General features: G+C 47.5%; 1 protein-coding gene across 1 annotated transcript in view; it reads right to left on the bottom strand.

Annotated features, from left to right (window-relative positions):
- The window catches only part of cadps2 (Ca++-dependent secretion activator 2), a gene marked incomplete at its 3' end in the record, with an annotated part of 521,480 nt that overhangs the window by 107,906 nt on the left and 390,391 nt on the right, over positions 1–23,183 (bottom strand). The window contains 2 exon segments of the mRNA XM_084334474.1: positions 7,061–7,248; positions 21,761–21,897. Coding sequence (XP_084190600.1) covers positions 7,061–7,248; positions 21,761–21,897 — 325 coding nt within the window.

The following is a 23,183-nucleotide window of genomic DNA, read 5'->3' as shown; positions in this document are numbered from 1 at the left end:
TCTCCTCTCCTCTCCTCTCCTCTCCTCTCCTCTCCTCTCCTCTCCTCTCCTCTCCTCTCCTCTCCTCTCCTCTCCTCTCCTCTCCTCTCCTCTCCTCTCCTCTCCTCCCCTCCCCTCCCCTCCCCTCCCCTCCCCTCCCCTCCCCTCCCCTCCCCTCCCCTCTCCTCTCCTCTCCTCTCCTCTCCTCTCCTCTCCTCTCCTCTCCTCCCCTCCCCTCCCCTCCCCTCCCCTCCTCTCCTCTCCTCTCCTCTCCTCTCCTCTCCTCTCCTCTCCTCTCCTCTCTCCTCTCCTCCCACTCACGCAGCCCTGGGAGCACGGAATGGGCATCAATTATTCAAATTACAGCTCCAACTGACAAAAAGCCAATTCCGGCAATTTCCCATCCGTTTATATGTGGTGATTAGCCAGAGAGGCTAATCATTACCTTCTCTAATTAACTAAATGACTCGACAAAGAGAAAAAGCACAGATATCAGTATTTATCACGCGGGAAGACTGGCAGAGGTTTGTTTGAGGTGCAGGGCTGACTGTAGGAGGATATATTTGAGTGGGTGGGTATATAATGCAACTGATCCCATTTAGGGAGGCACCGATCAGACTTTTTCAGTCCCGATACCGATACCTGGGCTTTGGGTATCGGCCGATAATAATAATAATAATGATAAACGGTATGTCTCACTGTGTTGAAGAGACTGGGATCATTCTTTTGTGCATGAAGGCAACATCAGGCTTGACTTAAAACATTACTTTCCTAACTTAGTGAAACAAAATGTAACAAATTAACACATAGATATAAATGTACTGAATTGTTATTTATTATTTGATTTATTATTATAATTTATTTTATAATAATAATAATAATAATAATAATAATAATACATCTATCTTATATAGCGCTTTTCCAGGTGCTCAAAGACGCTTTACATGGGCAGGAGAGACAAAACTATGGCAAAACAAAAAACAGAACAAAAACAGAACAAAAACAATACATGACAAAATTAAATAAAACAGACAGAATTAGAGGTCAAAAGCCAGATTGAAAAGGTGAGTTTTGAGGGCTGATTTAAAAGATGTCAGGGTGTTTGCATCACGGATATGGCTGGGGAGGGCATTCCAGAGGGAGGGGGCAGCAGCAGCAAAGGCCCTGTCGCCCCAGGTCCGGAGCCTGGTCGGAATGTAAAAAAAATGATAATAATAATTCGATATATTATACTGCTCATATCCCAATGAACACAAGACGGATCTTTAAAAAAGTGAATATCAGGAAGGCAGCAGGACCGGACGGCATCCCCGGCCGCGTCCTAAAAGTCTGTGCCGACCAACTGGCCCCGGTATTCACTGACATCTTCAACCTGTCCTTGGAACAGGCTGTCATCCCCACCTGTCTGAAGAAGTCCACCATCATCCCTGTACCCAAAAAATCTACGCCCGCTTGCCTCAACGACTACCGCCCTGTAGCCCTCACCTCCATAGCCATGAAGTGCTTTGAGAAGCTAGTGAAGGGCTACATCTGTTCCTCCCTCCCCATCAACCTGGACCCTCTGCAATTTGCATACCGCCCCAACAGGTCCACGGAGGACGCCATAGCCCATGTGCTGCACACAGCAGCATCACACCTGGACAAGAGGCAGGGGAACTATGTGAGAATGCTGTTCATCGACTACAGCTCAGCATTCAACACCATAGTCCCCTCCATACTCATAGCCAAGCTCAGGGACCTGGGCTTGAACTATGACCTCTGCCAGTGGGTCTTGGACTTCCTGACAGGCAGACCCCAGGTGGTAAGAGCAGGCAACTGCACCTCCTCATCCATCACGCTCAACATAGGGGCCCCCCAGGGCTGTGTTCTGAGCCCCCTCCTCTACTCCCTGTACACACATGACTGCGTAGCACAGCGGAACAACAACACCATCATCAAATTTGCTGATGACACAGTAGTGGTGGGCCTGATCTCTGCCAACGACGAAAGGGCCTACCTGGAAGAGGTAGAGAACCTGTCACAGTGGTGTCAGGAGAACTGCCTCTCCCTGAACGTCAGCAAAACAAAAGAGATGATTGTGGACTTCAGGAGGTCGGGGGTCAAGGACTACAGCCCCCTCAGCATCGACGGGGCACCGGTTGAGAGAGTGAACAGTTTCAAGTACCTCGGAGCCCACATATCCGAGGACTTGACATGGACCACACACATTGACAGTGTTGTGAAGAAGGCACGACAACGCCTCTACTTCCTCAGGCGCCTAAGGATGTTCCAAGTCAGTCAGAAGATCCTTAGGAACTTCTACTCATGTACAATAGAGAGCATCCTGACTGGCAACATCACCTCCTGGTTTGGGAATAGCACTGCACAAGACCGTAGCAGACTACAAAGAGTGACACGTTCAGCCGAACGCACAATTGGAGGGGGGCTTCCCACCCTCCAGAACATTTACAACAAGCGGTGCAAGGGGAAGGCTAAGAGTATTATTAAGGACTCGAGCCACCCGAACAACTGCCTCTTTGAACTGCTGCGGTCAGGCAAGCGATACCGGAGTCTTAAGGCGAGCATAGAAAGACTCAGAAGAAGCTTCTATCCCCAGGCCATCAGGCTGCTAAACGAACAATAAACACTATGCAACAACCATCAAATGCTCACAGCACACACATCCACACACACACACTCACTTAAACAAACAACACACTGCAGCACCCACTCTCCACACTTTAGATCACACAAACACACTTTATATTTATTGATAAAGGATTTGCACTACAACTCGTACACCTACTGTAAATTGTACCTAAATTGCACCTCATCCTATTTCTGCCTTGCACTATATAGTATTGTATATTAGTACACTACACAGTATTGTATATTATATGGTAACTCAGTTACGTCTATTCTGCATCGAACATTGTACATATGTCTATACTGAACACTGTGACCTCATTTTTTTTACTTCTAATTTACATGCTATACTATGTTATTTTATTTCATACTTATCTTGTCTTGCACAGTCTCTGGAGCGTAACAGTAAGAAGCATTTTGTATAAAAGTATTCTGTACTTCTGTATGACAACTATTAAAGAAACTTGAACTTGAACAGCAGTCACTATCCGTGGCCGGAGAGCAGAACCTCCCATCTGAAAAATGCACTTTTTTGCAAAAAGCTATTTTTTTAAGGATACAATGCAATGTTTTTGGACTATATTACTATATTATGTGTTAACAACACCGACCATGTGTTAGTGCCTCACAAAGTGCACATAGGAGGTTTCCCCTCACTTCTTTTTTTAATGCAGATAGGAGGTTTTGCTCTTCGGCCATCGTTATGTAGATTAAGTTAAAAGTAAATAATTTTTTTTAATTGTAAGTAAGCAAAAGGCATTGCAGAAATGATAGTAAACATTTTATAAAAAGTATAATAACAGTCGGACTACTGCAGCTATAGTGTAACCTATAATCATAATATTCTTTTTGTATCTACTTTTTCTCCCCATTTTCTATTTTTCTCAGATCCCAATTTCGTATTATCCAATTCTCCCCTCCCCTGTCTCGAACGTTGCTAGACCATGCCTCCCACTGGCCGGCTGCAGTGAGGACCAAGCCTTGCATCACGTGTCCCCTCCGGTACTCGAGGAGGCAGCCGTCGCATCTTTTCACCTGAACAGCGCAATCTCTCAGTGGCGAGGAGTAACGCGTGGGAGGCTCACGCTGCCCCCGTCACTTCCTGATTCTGCTGTGCAGGCGCACCAAGCGACCTGTAGGAGTCGCTGTCCACAACGTCCGATCCCCACCTACCAGCTTCCCACCCCCTAACACTGCCAATTGTATTAGTATGAACGACCAGCCAAGCCGGAAGCAACGCAGAGAGCTGGGCTCGAACCCAGCATCTCCTGCGTTAGTGGCGAGTGCCTTGCCCACTGCGCCACTTAGCCGCCCCTATAATCATAACTTTAATTTAATGAATAAGATAAGTGGAAGCCAAGTTAATGGCTATTAGCTTCAGATCTACCCTCAGCTCTCAACACGTGCTGATAAAACCAGTCTATACCAGGGGTGGGAATCACCAGAGGCCCCACGATACGACGTTATCACGATACTTAAGTCACGATACGATAGTATTGCGATTCAAAATATATTTCGATATGCTGAGTATTGCGATATTAATATTGCGATATATTACCTTTTTTCAACTGCAAAGTAAAACTTTGTCAACATGTTTTATCTAATAAAATAAAGTTTTCAGTCTGTTCATCTCACTTCAATAATTTTTATTGCAGAACATGGGATTTTCTAGGGGTGGGGGGGGGGGAAATCGATACGTAGTAGTATCGCAATACTTTCCGTGGCGATACTGTATCGATATTTAATTATTCATACATTTTTATTTTATTTTTTTTTGTATAAGGAAGTTGCATTGTTCATTTCAATACCTGTAATAGTACAGTAGTCCACACACACACATGTGCATTCAGTTAAGTTGGAATATGACTGTAATACAAACAGTTCAGTTTGTCAGGTACATGCAACACAGATTACAGTGTTTACATCCGTCTGCTTGAGAAAATACCATGTTCTGCAATAAAAAAAATTGAAGTGAGATGAACAGACTGAACTTTATTGTATTAGATAAAACATGTTGACAAAGTTTTACTTTGCAGTTGAAAAAGGTAATAAATAATTTTTTTTATCGCAATATTAATAGCACAATACTCAGCGTATCGCAATATATTTAATATCGCGATACTATCGTATCGTGACGCAAGTATCGCGATAGTATCGCATCGTGAGGTCTCTGGCGATTCCCACCCCTAATATTTTCTCAAGCAGACAGATGTAAACACTGTAATCTGTGTTGCATGTACCTGACAAACTGAACTGTTTGTATTACAGTCATATTCCAACTTAACTGAATGAACAATGCAACTTCCTTATACATTTTTTTTTTATGAATAATTAAATATCGATACAGTATCGCCACGCAAAGTATCGCGATACTACTACGTATCGATTTTTCCACATCGGTTGTGTGATAGTAAAGGGTTAACCTTCTGTCGTGTGGCAGTGAAAGGGTTAAAGTAAGTAAGTAAGTACCTTACTTAAAGTGAAATGGCAAAAAGGAATTGTTTAACTAGGAAATCATAGCCTCTGAGATGTTCATCGACTCCTACATACAAATGGAATAATGCCATTCTGTGCCAGTTATACTGAGTCGATATCGACAGAGAAGGATCACAGCAATTACAGTCACATAGTTTTCAAGGGCATCTGGGGGACAAACACGTACTACTTTTGGCAGATAAAAAAGATTCTTCTTTCATTCCAAAATAGGATGATAGGGTCAGTCCTATGGACAAGGACAGTATCCGTATTGGACTCAAACCTTGAGGTGAGATTCAATACATACTGTAGATTTAGAATAGAAATGTCCCATATTATCTGCCTACCGATATTGGCATTAAAATGTAATATCGGAAATGATCGGTATAGGTTTTTAAAAATAAATATATATATATATATGTTTTTTTTCATTTTTATTTAAAAAAAATGTTTAACCTTTAACCCAGGCAAACAAGTAAGAGCTAATTATTATATACAAAAGCAGCCTGACCAAAAAAGCAAAAGCCCTTTGCAGGAGGAGGGGCTGGGAGGCTGTAACAAAAACAAGGTTATGTACATACAGGTGAATAAAATACAAAATCACAGTAACAATAATATACAAGGAAAATTACAATAAATAAGGGAGAGAGAAGGAAAGAGAGATGCACAGATGTTTATAAATTAGAACGCCTTGTCGAATGCATCCAGTGAAATTAACACATCAATCCATACTTTTATTGTCAAAAGTTTGCATAATGTTGTGTTAATTCCAAGAGATATGCAATGTTAGTTACCTGAAATAATTTCGTTGGGGGGGCTGGGGGACCCCGCATATATCGGTATCGGACATTAAGAGTTGGACAATATCAGTAAAAAAGCCGATATCGAACATCCCTCTAACCTGTGACCCTCACCTGTTGCCGTGGGACTCTAACCTGTGACCCTCACCTGTTGACGTGGGACTCTAACCTGTGACCCTCACCTGTTGACGTGGGACTCTAACCTGTGACCCTCACCGGTTGCCGTGGGACTCTAACCTGTGACCCTCACCTGTTGCCGTGGGACTCTAACCTGTGACCCTCACCTGTTGCCGTGGGACTCTAACCTGTGACCCTCACCTGTTGACGTGGGACTCTAACCTGTGACCCTCACCTGTTGCCGTGGGACTCTAACCTGTGACCCTCACCTGTTGCCGTGGGACTCTAACCTGTGACCCTCACCTGTTGCCGTGGGACTCTAACCTGTGACCCTCACCTGTTGCAGTGGGACTCTAACCTGTGACCCTCTCTTACCGGTTGCCGTGCACGTGGGACTCTAACCTGTGACCCTCTCTTACCGGTTGCCGTGCACGTGGGACTCTAACCTGTGACCCCCTCTTACCGGTTGCCGTGCACGTGGGAGGCGCAGAAGGCGTAGCTGTAGTGCAGCAGCGTGGGACTCTAACCTGTGACCCTCACCTGTTGACGTGGGACTCTAACCTGTGAGCCTCTCTTACCGGTTGCCGTGCACGTGGGAGGCGCAGAAGGCGTAGCTGTAGTGCAGCAGGGTGGGACTCTAACCTGTGAGCCTCTCTTACCGGTTGCCGTCCATGTGGGAGGCACAGAAGGCGTAGCTGTAGTGCAGCAGGGTGGGACTCTAACCTGTGAGCCTCTCTTACCGGTTGCCGTCCACGTGGGAGGCGCAGAAGGCGTAGCTGTAGTGCAGCAGGGTGGGACTCTAACCTGTGACGCTCTCTTACCGGTTGCCGTGCACGTGGGAGGCGCAGAAGGCGTAGCTGTAGTGCAGCAGCGTGGGACTCTAACCTGTGACGCTCTCTTACCGGTTGCCGTGCACGTGGGAGGCGCAGAAGGCGTAGCTGTAGTGCAGCAGGGTGGGACTCTAACCTGTGACGCTCTCTTACCGGTTGCCGTGCACGTGGGAGGCACAGAAGGCGTAGCTGTATTGCAGCAGGGTGGGACTCTAACCTGTGACCCTCTCTTACCGGTTGCCGTGCACGTGGGAGGCGCAGAAGGCGTAGCTGTAGTGCAGCAGGGTGGGGTCCACCAGGGCGTTGCTCTCAGAATACTGCATCAGGTCCCGCAGGTAGCTGAGGTGGCGGTGGCAGCCCCGCACCCCGTAGCGGGCACAGTACTCATCCAGCACGAACACCTGCCCCGGGCTGAACCAGCCCTGCGGAGCGAGCGAGCGAGCGAGCGACACACACACACACACACACACACACACACACACACACACACACACACACACACACACACACACACACACACACACACACACACACACACACACACACACACACACACACACACACACACACACACACACACACACACACACACACACACACACACACACACACACACACACACATTGTGACACAATAGTCAAACAAATGCACTAGCCATCAATATATTATGCCAAATGATTAGGGCCTGTTACAATTGTTTCTTTTTTTTTAATAATTTTTCTTTTAACACTTTGAGTGCCGGGACCCATCTTTAGACGTCTTTCCTGGCCATGCTAAAGTTGCCGGAGGACGCGTTACGTCGTCCTTATATCAATATTTCAAAAATCTGCGATCGGATTCATATGTCCCCTCCGCTGGCCTGAGATCCACCAGCAGGACCCACTGAGCTCTCTGGCGGTTCAGGAGCGCCATCTGGTGGCCGATCGGCGCAATCGCCAAACAGGATGTTGAATAGAGGTTGTCATGACGACCGTAGTACTTCCGGGCGCTCGCTATAGTTCATGGGACTCTGGCTCGTCACACTACACAGTGATCGATTGGCAATAACTCGATAAACAACATGATTTGGACGTATATACCATTATACAAGCTGGAGATGGACCGGGTAAAAATATATCCCATAATGATAAGATTTCTACTCGACGATGATCGCCCAACGGCGCGCGGAGACTGGGGTGAGTTTCAGCGTGTAACGTTACCGTCTTCGATACTAACTGCTATTATCAACATTTGACCCACATTAGATGATTGGTATAACGCTGCCCACGGAATTATAAACGCCCCCTCGCCCATCCGGTCAACATCAGATGACGTGTAGTAACTTCTAGAAGTACGTCTAGTTGGAATTTTTTATATCGCGCTGATTGCCATAAAACTGTATTGCATCATCAATATAATGTATTTGGGGCTATAGATCACGTTCTGGAGAAAGCTGCAGAAAGAGATGAAAACATACTTATACATTAGACCATACTTTACTATGAATATTTGAATGAAAAAGTTTAACGTTGCTACACAATGAACAATACATATAGGACTTTGAATGGGCCCTAATAATGGCAATGTAGCAATAGAATTTAAAAAGTTATAGCCCTGCAAAGAAGGGGACTTTCTCCATAGACAAATAGCGCTGGCAATCTATGGTATATCATGAATTTAACCTTAGGCAGCCAAAGTGTTAATAAACAACTGTATTTATCAAGTAACAAGTCTGAGTCCTCGTCTGAACCTTCCGAGTCCGAATGCAGTCAATGCTCGAGTCCAAGTCGAGTCACGAGTCCTGAAGATGGACAACACAGACAGTAATCCAGACACAAACGAGGGTAAAGCCCTGCGCTCAAAAAAAATAATAATAATAATAAAAAAAAAAAAAAAAAAAAAAAATTGGACAAACGTGTTTTTATTATCTTGTTGATTGACTATGCTTGTGATACAAATGCTAAAACTAGACAAGAAGACAAACTAGACAAAATGCTAATTATGCATTTTTAACTGTATTAGCTTTATTTTGTGGCATTGAGTCATGGAGTGAAAGAAAATTCTGATGGAGTTAAGAAAATTCCCTTCAAGAATGTATGTGAATATACATCATATTCCATATCATTTGTTAAACTCACTTCACTGCCTGACCAACGTTCTGAGAAAGAACACAGATGAAACTCGCACACGAGTCCATTACAGTCTTCTGTTATCTGTGCACGTGTACAGTACAGTAGTGCTGCACATGTAGTCCAATGTGACGAGTCACATGCAACCTTGTGTACAAAAGAAGCCTCACTACTTCAAATGATTAAAACAAAAGGAGTCCAAGGTTAACCTGGCAACAACTCTCTGGAAGATCTCTCTCTCAGTCATCACGCTCAAATCAGGAGGTTTAGAACAATTGGATTAAAAATCAACACTAGGCGAGAGCCTGATTCAAGTTCAAGTTTCAAGTTTCTTTAATAGTTGTCATACAGAAGTACAGAATACTTTTGTACAAAATGCTTCTTACTGTTGCGCTCCAGAGACTGTGCATGACAAGATAAGTATGAAATAAAAACATAGTAAAAATTAGAAGAAAAAAAAAGAGGTCACAGTGTTCAGTTTAGACATATGTACAATGTTCGTAGACGTAGTTACCATACAATATACAATACTGTGCAGTGTACTAATATACAATACTATATAGTGCAAGGCATAAATGGACGAGGTGCAGTTTAGGTACAATTCACAGTAGGTGTACGAGTTGTAGTGCAAATCCTTAATCAATAAATATAAAGTGTAAGTGTGTTTGTGTGATCTAAAGTGTGGAGAGTGGGTGCTGCAGTGTGTTGTTTGTTTGAGTGAGTGTGTGTGTGCGTGTGGGTGTGTGTGCTGTGTGCATTTGATGGTTGTTGCATAGTGATTATTGTTCGTTTAGCGATTATTGTTCGTTTAGCAGCCTGATGGCCTGGGGATAGAAGCTCCTTCTGAGTCTTTCTGTGCTCGCCATAAGACTCCGGTATCGCTTGCCTGACGGCAGCAGTTCAAAGAGGCAGTTGTTCGGGTGGCTCGAGTCCTTAATAATCCTCTTAGCCTTCCCCTTGCACCGCTTGTTGTAAATGTTCTGGAGGGTGGGAAGCCCCCCTCTAATTGTGCGTTCGGCTGAACGTGTCACTCTTTGTAGTCTGCTACGGTCTTGTGCAGTGCTATTCCCAAACCAGGAGGTGATGTTGCCGGTCAGGATGCTCTCTATTGTACATGAGTAGAAGTTCCTAAGGATCTTCTGACTGACTTGGAACTTCCTTAGGCGCCTGAGGAAGTAGAGGCGTTGTCGTGCCTTCTTCACAACACTGTCAATGTGTGTGGTCCATGTCAAGTCCTCGGATATGTGGGCTCCGAGGTACTTGAAACTGTTCACTCTCTCAACTGGTGCCCCGTCGATGCTGAGGGGGCTGTAGTCCTTGACCCCCGACCTCCTGAAGTCCACAATCATCTCTTTTGTTTTGCTGACGTTCAGGGAGAGGCAGTTCTCCTGACACCACTGTGACAGGTTCTCTACCTCTTCCAGGTAGGCCCTTTCGTCGTTGGCAGAGATCAGGCCCACCACTACTGTGTCATCAGCAAATTTGATGATGGTGTTGTTGTTCCGCTGTGCTACGCAGTCATGTGTGTACAGGGAGTAGAGGAGGGGGCTCAGAACACAGCCCTGGGGGGCCCCTATGTTGAGCGTGATGGATGAGGAGGTGCAGTTGCCGGCTCTTACCACCTGGGGTCTGCCCGTCAGGAAGTCCAGGACCCACTGGCACAGGTCATAGTTCAAGCCCAGGTCCCTGAGCTTGGCTATGAGTTTGGAGGGGACTATGGTATTGAATGCTGAGCTGTAGTCGATGAACAGCATTCTCACATAGTTCCCCTTCCTCTTGTCCAGATGTGATGCTGCTGTGTGCAGCACATGGGCTATGGCGTCCTCCGTGGACCTGTTGGGGCGATATGCAAATTGCAGAGGGTCCAGGTTGATGGGGAGGGAGGAACAGATGTAGCCCTTCACTAGCTTCTCAAAGCACTTCATGGCTATGGAGGTGAGGGCTACAGGGCGGTAGTCGTTGAGGCAAGCGGGCGTAGATTTTTTGGGTACAGGGATGATGGTGGACTTCTTCAGACAGGTGGGGATGACGGCCTGTTCCAAGGACAGGTTGAAGATGTCAGTGAATACCGGGGCCAGTTGGTCGGCACAGACTTTTAGGACGCGGCCGGGGATGCCGTCCGGTCCTGCTGCCTTCCTGATATCCACTTTTTTAAAGATCCGTCTCACCTCATGCTCTGTTACCCTGAACACTGAGTCTCCATCAGCAGACCCCCCCCCCCCCCATTGCCGTGGTTTGTAGGCTGGTGTTGTTATTCACAGCCTCAAACCTCGCATAGAAGGAGTTGAGATCATTTGCTAAGGAGATGTCACTGTTCAGTTTGAGGGGGGTTCCTTTGTAGTCTGTCATTGTTCTGAGGCCCTGCCACATGCCTCTAGAGTCAGCCTGTTCAAACTGAAGTTCAACTTTATCCCTGTAACGCCGTTTTGCCTCTATTACTGCTCTCCTGACGTTGTATCTTGCCATCTTGTGTTCTTCCATGTTGCCTGTCACCAGCCCGGTGTTGTATGCTGATGTGCGCACTTTCAGAGCCTCACGGACGGATTTGTCTACCCAGGGCTTTTGGTTTGGGTAGATATTAATTTTGGTGGTGGGGATTATTACTTCTACCTGAGTACAGACATAGTCAATCACCGTTTCGGTGTATTCGTTAATATTGGCTGTGTTATCACGGAGTACACTCCATTCTGTGCTTCCCAGCACTGCTTGGAGTGACTCTACTGACGTCACGGTCCAACGCTTAACCTCTCGCGAGACCACCGGCGTTCGCTTGAGACACTGTTTGTACTTAGGCAAAAGAAAAATTGCGGCGTGATCGCTTTTACCGAATGGACTAAGAGCCTGTGACTTGTACCCATTCTTAAATTGCGAGTATACATGGTCTAATATGTTCTCGCCTCTGGTGGGACAGGTCACATGCTGATAGAAATTCGGCAGCACCTTTTTAAGACGCGCGCTGTTGAAATCCCCCAAGACCAAAATGGCCGCGTCAACGTTAGCTGCCTGGAGTTTGTTTACCTCGTCGTGAAGTTTTGAAAGTGCGACCTCAGTGTTCGCGTGTGGTGGAATGTACACTCCGATGAGGATGATGGACGTTAACTCTCTTGGGAGGAAGAAGGGTCGACATTTTATCGTGATAAACTCCAGGTCTGGGGAGCAGTGGTTAGTCATTTCCTTTGTGTTGCCTAAATCGCACCACTCCTTGTTTATCATGAAGGCGATGCCGCCTCCTTTCTTCTTTAGTGACTCTAATGCCGTCCGGTCTTTTCGTAGAACGAAGAAGTGGTCTGCCGGTTCTATTGCATGGTTCGGGACATCTGGACTCAGCCAAGTTTCTGTGAAACAGAGGACGTTACAATCCCGAATGTCCCTCTGGAATTGGATCCTTGCTCTGATGTCGTCCAATTTGTTTCCTATCGATTGCACATTGGCCAACAATATGCTGGGCAATGTGGTTCTGTGTCGTTTGGACCTCAGTCTGTTCCGGACCCCGGCTCTCTTTCCTCGTCTTCGCGGCTGCTTTTTTTCTTGTCCGTGGCCGGCATAACAAAGGATCTCGTCGGGCCATTTCTGCTGTTCAGCGATCCGATCCAGAGAGCAATCCAAACGGTAAGTTTTTCTTAATCCAATGTCAATGATTGACTGACGGTCATACACATATAATGCACCAACAGTTGGTGCAAATAAAACTCCTAATACTATAAAAATTAACAAAATAAATGATTGGACACATACCAGTTTGTTTGTTCATTTAATTTGACGTACAAAGGACTTTGTGCACCGAGGATCCTGCTGGAACAGGATAATCACTATAACACTCACTACAGACTCATGTGCAACTATTTCCCCCGTTTTATTCTCCACCCATCGATCATCCATAGCAACACTATTATCACCGACATCTAAGAAGGGGGATCCCCCCCTTTAACGGCCCTTCCTAAGGTTTCTCTCCTCCACATCGCCTGTGGTGCTTTTTTCCTATTGCTTAGTGAGTTTTTACTTACCTTCGCTGGGGTATGTCTGGGAGTGTTGCATTCATTTATTTTACATTTTATTTTGGATTTCATGGTGGGTTTTTTGTTCTTGATTTATTGTGATGTTTCTTCTTGACTTGTTTAAAGAAGACTTGTCCGGCCCATGGGGACATTAACTTGTGATTTTGGGCTTTACAAATAAATTTGACATATTTTGTCAATTAAGACCCTGTAATGTGTAATGTTATGTGGTCAGACATTATTTTATTGTAGGTCTCTATATTCCCATAATGGTTACTCATAAATCCACATAGGCGTGGAAGACTATTTTGGGTAAATGTGGAAGTCATATAAATACAAAAATAAAAACGCTCTTGATGTCAATGCTGCAGCCAGGCTACTCACAAGGTCAAAAACATCATGTCACATCACTCCCATTCTGGCATCCCTGCACTGGCTCCCGGTACTCTATAGAATTCACTTCAAAGTCCTCACTTTCACTTTCAGAGCACTTCACGGTCAGGCCCCCATCTACATCACTGAACTCATCCATCCCTACACCAACACCCGCTCACTCAGATCTGCCGATCAGCACCTCCTGGTGGTCCCCAGGTCCAGGCTGAAAACAAGGGGTGATCGAGCCTTCGAGGTGACGGCACCAAGGCTCTGGAACGCTCTCCCCCTGGACCTGCGAACTGCCCCCTCTGAGAACTCATTTTAAAAAACAGCTAAAAACACATTTGTTCAGACAGGCCTTTGATCACACATAGGCACTTCTTCTTGTCCTCACTGTTCTATAGTTTGTTTTAATTAGTGACTCATGATTTTATCCAAATTCTTTTATTCTACTTTTTCTATCTGGTTTCACTGTTTTTAACTGCTGTTTGTTGTTGTTGTCATTTATTTCTGATTTTGTTTTTATTGTGTTTTTATATTAAGCTGTAGTGTAAAGCACCCTGTGCATTCGTGCTGTGAAGGGTGCTATATAAATAAAGGTCATTCATTCATTCATAAACACGGCAACCGATGCACGTGTGTGAACTACTGTGGACTGTGTGAAGTAGGCAACTGTCTAAAGACAATGTACGGTCAATGGTCTCCAACTACACACGCTACATACAAGCTACACTACATACAAGCTACACTACATACAAGCTACACTACATACAAGCTACACTACATACAAGCTACACTACATACAAGCTACACTACATACAAGCTACACTACATACAAGCTCCTTTCGAGTCTCTCTGTACTCTCTGGCCATGAGACTCCGGTAGCGCTTGCCTGACCGCTTGCCTACTTATACTGTCCCTGAGCAACGACCGGAGTGTTGAATGTCCCGTGACTAAGACGGGGAAGACGTGACCCTCTTTGCGCCGCCCCTGTGCCTCAAATAGATCCGCTATCAACTCTATCTTTAATCTTTCAAAATGTTCAGTTGCTATCGCTATTAGCTCTATCTTTAATTTTTCAAAATTTACAGTTGCTATTGCATGCACTCATCTGTGTTTCACCACACACATGAGTGCATGCTTACCAACTGTCAGTCTGCAACACTACTATCACCGACATCTAAGAAGGGAGATCCCCCCTTGAATGGCCCTTCTAAGGTTTCTCTCCTCCACACTGCCTGTGGAGCTTTTTTCCCTATTGTTAGGTTTTAGTGAGTTTTTCCTTACCTTCGCGTGGGGTATGTCTGGGAGTGCTTGCATTCTTTCATTTATTTGCATTCATCTAAAAAATGTTTGGACCTTATGGTGTTCTTGTTCTGTTCTTGACTTATTGTTATGTTTTCTTCTTGACTTGTTTAAAGAAGACCTGTACGGCCCATGGGGACATTAACGTGTGTTGTCGGGCCCTATAAATACATTTGATTTGATTTGATTTGATTTATACTATTACCTATGATTAGAATATGTCTACACTACTATGCACTCAGAGTGTGACACTGAAGCTCGTTGCTATTTGACGAACAATGACCCTGAGCTGCCAGAGATGTGCCCCCTCTCTCGCTGACTCGTTCACAATTTGTACGTGGGATTTGGATAAAAGCGTTCAGCTAAATGACTAAATGTGAAGAACTTTCCTTGAATCTGTTGAGCTGTAGGCCACAGATGAGTGGGAGGATCACGCTGGGTGATAGCAGGTCATGGATCATCAAAGGCAGGACTTCTTTTGTGGGATATTTCAGACAAATTAACAGAAAGGCAGGCAAGAGATTTCCATTGCAATTCTCTGTGTAGAGTTGATGAGTGATAAGGAGGCCAATTGATAGGCCTATTGTGATGATGACGACGATGAAGACCCCCCCCCCCCTCCTCCCCCTCCTAGCTCACCACATCCCGTCACCCCTCCCCTCCCCTCCCCCACCTGGACAGACCAGACCACCTTCCTTTTCTCTGTCATTGTATAAAAGCCTACTTATCCTAGGGCTGGGCGATATGGCCAAAAATCATATCACGATCGATATTGTTATAAGTATAAATAATATATATATTTTTTTTAAACAACAGATGTATGTTTATTTTGCAGCAATTCTTTGTCGTTGCCGCCATCTTTAGTGTTACAGCCCCTCACACTCCAGTTCTCAGGCTCCATCTTTAGTGTTACAGCCCCTCACACTCCAGTTCTCAGGCTCCATCTTTAGTGTTACAGCCCCTCACACTCCAGTTCTCAGCTCCATCTTTAGTGTTACAGCCTCACACTCCAGTTCTCAGGCTCCATCTTTAGTGTTACAGCCCCTCACACTCCAGTTCTCAGGCTCCATCTTTAGTGTTACAGCCCCTCACACTCCAGTTCTCAGGCTCCATCTTTAGTGTTACAGCCCCTCACACTCCAGTTCTCAGCTCCATCTTTAGTGTTACAGCCTCACACTCCAGTTCTCAGGCTCCATCTTTAGTGTTACAGCCTCACACTCCAGTTCTCAGGCTCCATCTTTAGTGTTACATCCCCTCACACTCCAGTTCTCAGGCTCCATCTTTAGTGTTACATCCCCTCACACTCCAGTTCTCAGGCTCCATCTTTAGTGTTACATCCCCTCACACTCCAGTTCTCAGGCTCCATCTTTAGTGTTACATCCCCTCACACTCCAGTTCTCAGGCTCCATCTTTAGTGTTACAGCCCCTCACACTCCAGTTCTCAGGCTCCATCTTTAGTGTTACAGCCCCTCACACTCCAGTTCTCAGGCTCCATCTTTAGTGTTACATCCCCTCACACTCCAGTTCTCAGGCTGCAGCTGGTTTGAAAGCGAAAGTAAACCGGCTTCTCTGCTGGCTGTGGCTCCAGGGGAGTTGAACAGTTCTGGCTCTGCTAGTTTATTTTCTATCTTTTGGCGCTTTTTTGGTGGACAAACCACCGCACATGTGCACCGTGACTCGTGACTGGAGTCTAGCTCTGCTAGCACACATAGCCTACTGTGTACAGACGGTTTCAAACTGTATTTTAAATTAGAAAGCAAACAAAATAAATGGACAAGAGAAAAATAAATCTCAATTTGGTCAGTATTGTCATTTGGACAAGCAAAGCCATTACTTTAAGTTGCAGGCAAGAAAGACAAGTCTGTCCACTGTCTCTGGTTTTAAAACTGCCCTGTTGCAGGTCACAATATCGATTATTAAAATATATCGCGATAATTATTGTTATCGTTATATTAAAATATATCGCAATAATTATCGTTATATCGCCCAGCCCTATCTTATCTCATGTCTCAAGGAGCCCGTTACGAGTGTGTGTGTCTGTGTGTGTGTGTCTGTGTGTGTATATATCGGATGTCAAGTCATAGAACAATAGCATTTGGATGCCTAGTCCAACTATTTCTTAAGATTTGGAAAACTATTCAAGCCATCTGGATGGAAATGTCAAAACCTGAAAACAAATGGAATTTCAGCTCTCTCTCTCTCCCTCTCCCTCTCTCTCTCTCCCTCTCTCTCCCTCTCTCTCCCTCTCTCTCCCTCTCTCTCTCCCTCTCTCTCTCTCTCTCTCTCTCTCTCCCTCTCCAGAGCTATTAATATCACACTACAAAAGGATAGAGCAGAGAGAAGCCCTGTCAGCTGGTGAGAAGTGACAAGATGTTCCTCGGTGACAAACAGATGGCGAACTCCTGTCTTGGCGCTGACCGCTCAATTAGTGACTAACGAGCCGACTGCCTCGTTAGCTGTCGCAGTCCTGCGCCATCTCTCGAGTGTCGGAGAACACCCAGTGTCCAATGTTGCTTTCTCAATAGAATGACACGAGCAAAAAGAAAACGTGATGCCGTGTCACGTCGGGGTACCGAGCCAAAAACTACTTCATTTGTCATTTTGTGCTGGAAAAGGGGCAGATTGTTACTATCAGGCATCGTCGCTGCGATACCTGTGCATTCTCCCACTTCTTTGTGCCGCTGCAGTACAAAGAGAAGGTGTCACATAAAGCAAATGCTACAATATCACATATGTCCCGAAGACATGAATGGCTGATGGTGAACTGGCTTTCATTTTCATTATATCAAACATGTCCATTTCTCCAACGTAGATTGACGATAATACAATGTCTTTTTAGTACACGAGTGGCCAATACATCTCGATTTAGTCACGATCATTTGTTTTTGGGGCACTGGGTAAAGACTTGTAATTACAAATAGTGTAATAATAATATATAGTGTAATAATAATGTGAATGAATGAATAATATATAAATATTGGAGCCTCTTTTGGAGCATAATGCTATTTGGCCATTTCCCCTCAAGGCCAAACGCTTTCTCCCTTTCAGTCACAAATACCGGTAAACAATTATCCGCTTCTCTCCTCCGCTCTACATCCGTGGAATTTCTAATTAATACGATCATAATTGCTTTGCTGAGAGGGTCACAGATTCAACTTTGCCAAGTGGTGGTGGAGGGTGCGGTGGTGGTGGTGGTGGTGTGCACGTGTGTGTGTGGAGGGTGCGGTGGTGGTGGTGTGCACGTGTGTGTGTGAAGGGTGCGGTGGTGGTGTGCCCGTGTGTGTGTGGAGGGTGCGGTGGTGGTGGTGGTGTGCACGTGTGTGTGTGGAGGATGCGGTGTGCACGTGTGTGTGTGGAGGGTGCAGTGTGCACGTGTGTGTGTGGTGGTGTGCACGTGTGTGTGTGCCCGGTCGTGTGGGAGCGAGTGTTTGAGTAATTACATTAGAGGGATCATCAGGACCGCTCATGGCAGCCACTAATCACGCAGGGTTCTGGGCGCTGATCAGCGAGCGGCGGGACACGGTGTGAGTGAGTTGGACCGAGCTTCCTGCTTTCTGGCGGCGGAGAGTTCAAGACGGTGTTTCTGAGACTCGAGCCGCAGGCGGGCGGGCAGGGCCCACGCACCGCGCCCACGGACAGGAGACCCCCCCGCCCCGCACGCGCGCTGACCAGCGCCCCCAAAGTGGGTCACACAGGAGGAACAGTCCCGGGTCCCGTAGGCTTTGGGGAAACTCCTCGAAGGGCTAAATATTGGTCTTTGGATATTGTCCAGTTCAGTGGTCATTCTCCATGATCCCATGACCCTTTAGGTTCTGCCTCAGTGACCAGCCCTGTAGGCAGGAGGAGGAGGAGGCCTGGGACCTGACCAGCCCTGTAGGCAGGAGGAGGAGGAGGAGGCCTGGGACCTGACCAGCCCTGTAGGCAGGAGGAGGAGGAGGCCTGGGACCTGACCAGCCCTGTAGGCAGGAGGAGGAGGAGGAGGCCTGGGACCTGACCAGCCCTGTAGGCAGGAGGAGGAGGAGGCCTGGGACCTGACCAGCCCTGTAGGCAGGAGGAGGAGGAGGAGGCCTGGGACCTGACCAGCCCTGTAGGCAGGAGGAGGAGGAGGCCTGGGACCTGACCAGCCCTGTAGGCAGGAGGAGGAGGAGGCCTGGGACCTGACCAGCCCTGTAGGCAGGAGGAGGAGGAGGAGGCCTGGGACCTGACCAGCCCTGTAGGCAGGAGGAGGAGGAGGCCTGGGACCTGACCAGCCCTGTAGGCAGGAGGAGGAGGAGGCCTGGGACCTGACCAGACTGTTGGCAGGACATGTTGCAAACAAACTGGCACCACGTTCATCTACTCCTCACAAGTGTGGGCTCCGGTGGAAGTTTTTCCCTCGGTTTAAAAAAGAATTAAAATCCCTTCCACACCGACCGAGTGTTTCTAGAGAATCTTTGCGTCCCCACGCGACGACACCGACGCGTGAAAGGTCACCTGACGAGTTCCCTGGTCTCCTGAACTCTCTTCTCTCCGTAGCCCTGATCTCAGAGGATCCTATGCTTTCACAAAGATCCGTATATAAACCTGTGGATCCGTTCGTTGTGTGACGTCAGCAGCGTCTATAAGCTCCGATTTCACCCGTTCACATTGGAGATCAGCCCGGCAGGAGTGTTCAAAAAGGTCAGCTGTCCAGTGACCTAAAGTGTATTTCTCCTGGACCAGGCCTAAGAAAACCAAACTTTAGCCACAGTTGTAGTTACTTTAGGCGTCGCTGGGTCTTTACGTAGTGATGATAAAGCACGACCTGGTCTGTGACAATAATCCACAGATTGTCCTCCTCAGACCTGAAGCACAAAGCACCTCCAGGGAACAGACGGGGGGGGGGGGGGGGCTGTGAACAGACTGATGGTGGCGCTAGTGGGGTGCTGGGGAGGGGAGCGGATCCATGTTCCCCGGGTTCTATGTTCTTGTCTTCCTCTACATCAAATATGTTGCTCACGTGGCAGTTTTCTCTGCAACACAGCCACCAAATATTCTGTTGGTTGGTGCCGTGTTTATGGTATCTAAAATAATCTAGAACACATTTTTCCTCATCATTATTTGAGCCAATAGCCCCCGGATCCTGTAATAACAAGGTCGGCTAATGACAGTGTGACCCGGGGAACATAGGACCCTTTTTTTAGGAAGGGAGATACAGTATCAGACCTTTTTTTCGGGGGGGGGGGGGGAACATAGGACCCGGGGAACATAGGGACGACCCCCTGGTGAGAGAGGTGGACTAACGTCTCATCATGTCCACAGGCTTCCAGTCGTGATCCTGTCTGGATGAACGTTACATGAGGCCACAGATCAGGGGGCTCGACCGGAGCCAGGACAGACTGATGACCGACGGCCAGGACAGACTGATGACCGACGGCCAGGACAGACTGATGACCGACGGCCAGGACAGACTGATGACCGACGGCCAGGACAGACTGATGACCGACGGCCAGGACAGACTGATGACCGACGGCCAGGACAGACTGATGACCGACGGCCAGGACAGACTGATGACCGACGGCCAGGACAGACTGATGACCGACGGCCAGGACAGAATGATGACCGACGGCCAGGACAGACTGATGACCGACGGCCAGGACAGACTGATGACCGACGGCCAGGACAGACTGATGACCGACGGCCACTCTGTGTTCAGGAGGGTCCCACCGACTCTGGCGCATATGGCTTGTTGTACCACGCTGCACCAAACCCTCTTTCAATTCCTCTGCCCCCCTCCCCTTCCCCTGCCCATTCTCTGTGGCCTGTGTGCTCGCTGCCCCCCTCGCCCCCCCCCCCCCCCCCCCCTCTCCCCCTCTCCATTCAGTCAGCACAGCAGCAGCCCTGAGGGTCATGTTCCTATTTTGAAAGTATTGATTAGAACCGTTTATGCCGCTCCATGAGTGTGAGAGAGCCCTGGAGGCGGGAGTCCCTTCAGACAGGCCACGCCCCCCGAGATAGAGAGAGAGAGAGAGAGAGAGGCTGGGCTGGGCGCTTCACTGCCTCACGACAGCTGGTTAACCCTTTCACTGCCACACTACAGAAGGTTAACCCTTTACTATCACACTACAGATAGTGCGATAGTAAAGGGTTAACTTTCTGTAGTGTGGCAGGGAAATTTGAAATTTTTTAATTTTTGTTGGTTTTCGTTAGTTATCGTTCTTCCACGTTTGCCCTTCAGCTTCCCTTAAAATGTTAGTGTTTCTCATCGTAACCACGGGAACCACCCAGCGCTACGCTTCCCGCTCGCCGTGCTAACGACGCTAACATTCCATTCCAGCCGGCTGAACAACCCCCCCCCCACCGTGTGTGGTGAAGAATAGTAACCAATTAAAAAGAAAATAATAATAATTAAAAAAAATATATATATATTCAACGCTCCCAACCCTTTCACTGCCACACTACAGAAGGTTAACCCTTTCACTACCACACTACAGAAGGTTAACCCTTTCACTGCCACACTACAGAAGGTTAACCCTTTCACTACCACACTACAGAAGGTTAACCCTTTCACTGCCACACTACAGAAGGTTAACCCTTTCACTACCACACTACAGAAGGTTAACCCTTTCACTGCCACACTACAGAAGGTTAACCTTTCACTACCACACTACAGAAGGTTAACCCTTTCACTGCCACACTACAGAAGGTTAACCCTTTCACTACCACACTACAGAAGGTTAACCCTTTCACTGCCACACTACAGAAGGTTAACCCTTTCACTACCACACTACAGAAGGTTAACCCTTTCACTGCCACACTACAGAAGGTTAACCCTTTCACTGCCACACTACAGAAGGTTAACCCTTTCACTGCCATACTACCAAACGGTTAACCCTTTCAATGCGACAATACAGCATGTTGACCCTTTCACTGCGACAATACAGAAGGTTAACCCTTTACTATCACACTACCGACGATTAACCGTCAAGGGTTAACCTTATGTAGCGTGGCAGTGAAAGGGTTAACCTGCTGTAGTGTGGCAGTGAAAGGGTTAACGCTCCCATTAAATCTAAAATAATGGAAACGGGTCGACGGGTTCTGGCCCAAACATCTCCCTGTTCTCCCGGGCGGTGGGTCAGGGTCAGGGTCAGGGTCAGGGTCAGGGTCGGGGTCAGGGTCAGGGTCAGGCGTACCAGGCAGGAGAAGGAGTCGTTCATGCGGTGCTGCAGCGTGTGTCTCTGCAGAGCGCCGAACAGGGAGGCGTGGTCTGAGCGGCACGGCACCGCAGAGATCAGCTCCTCCACCCCCTGCCGCTGAGAGGGATCCAAACCTGAGGAGCAGAGAGACAGGAGACGGTGAGAACCATGAGAGGGATCCAAACCTGAGGAGGAGAGAGACAGGAGACGGTGAGAACCATGAGAGGGATCCAAACCTGAGGAGGAGAGAGACAGGAGACGGTGAGAACCATGAGAGGGATCCAAACCTGAGGGAGGAGAGAGACAGGAGACGGTGAGAACCATGAGAGGGATCCAAACCTGAGGAGGAGAGAGACAGGAGACGGTGAGAACCATGAGAGGGATCCAAACCTGAGGGGAGGAGAGAGACAGGAGACGGAACCATGAGAGGGATCCAAACCTGAGGGGGGAGAGAGACGAGAGACGGTAAGAACCATGAGAGGGATCCAAACCTGAGGGGAGGAGAGAGACGAGAGACGGTAAGAACCATGAGAGGGATCCAAACCTGAGGAGAGAGACAGGAGACGGTGAGAACCATGAGAGGGATCCAAACCTGAGGGGAGGAGAGAGACGAGAGACGGTGAGAACCATGAGAGGGATCCAAACCTGAGGGGAGGAGAGAGACAAGAGACGGTGAGAACCATGAGAGGGATCCAACCTGAGGGGAGGAGAGAGACAGAGACGGTGAGAACCATGAGAGGGATCCAAACCTGAGGGGAGGAGAGACAAGAGACGGTGAGACCATGAGAGGGATCCAAACCTGAGGGGAGGAGAGAGACGAGAGACGGTGAGAAGCATGAGAGGGATCCAAACCTGAGGAGGAGAGAGACGAGAGACGGTAAGAACCATGAGAGGGATCCAAACCTGAGGAGAGAGACAGGAGACGGTGAGAACCATGAGAGGGATCCAAACTGAGGGGAGGAGAGAGACAGGAGACGGTGAGAACCATGAGGGATCCAAACCTGAGGGGAGGAGAGAGACAGGAGACGGTGAGAACCATGAGAGGGATCCAAACCTGAGGGGAGGAGAGAGACAAGAGACGGTGAGAACCATGAGAGGGATCCAAACCTGAGGGGAGGAGAGAGACGAGAGACGGTGAGAACCATGAGAGGGATCCAAACCTGAGGGGAGGAGAGAGACGAGAGACGGTGAGAACCATGAGAGGGATCCAAACCTGAGGGGAGGAGAGAGACAAGAGACGGTGAGAACATGAGAGGGATCCAAACCTGAGGGGAGGAGAGAGACAAGAGACGGTGAGAACCATGAGAGGGATCCAAACCTGAGGGGAGGAGAGAGACAAGAGACGGTGAGAACCATGAAGGGATCCAAACCTGAGGGAGGAGAGAGACGAGAGACGGTGAGAAGCATGAGAGGGATCCAA

The sequence above is a fragment of the Notolepis coatsorum genome (assembly GCF_963971535.1).
Source record: "Notolepis coatsorum genome assembly, chromosome: 18".
In the NCBI taxonomy this organism is placed as follows: domain Eukaryota; kingdom Metazoa; phylum Chordata; class Actinopteri; order Aulopiformes; family Paralepididae; genus Notolepis; species Notolepis coatsorum.
The sequence above is the reverse complement of the archived record's forward strand: the minus strand, read 5'-3'. Positions and strand labels throughout refer to the sequence as shown.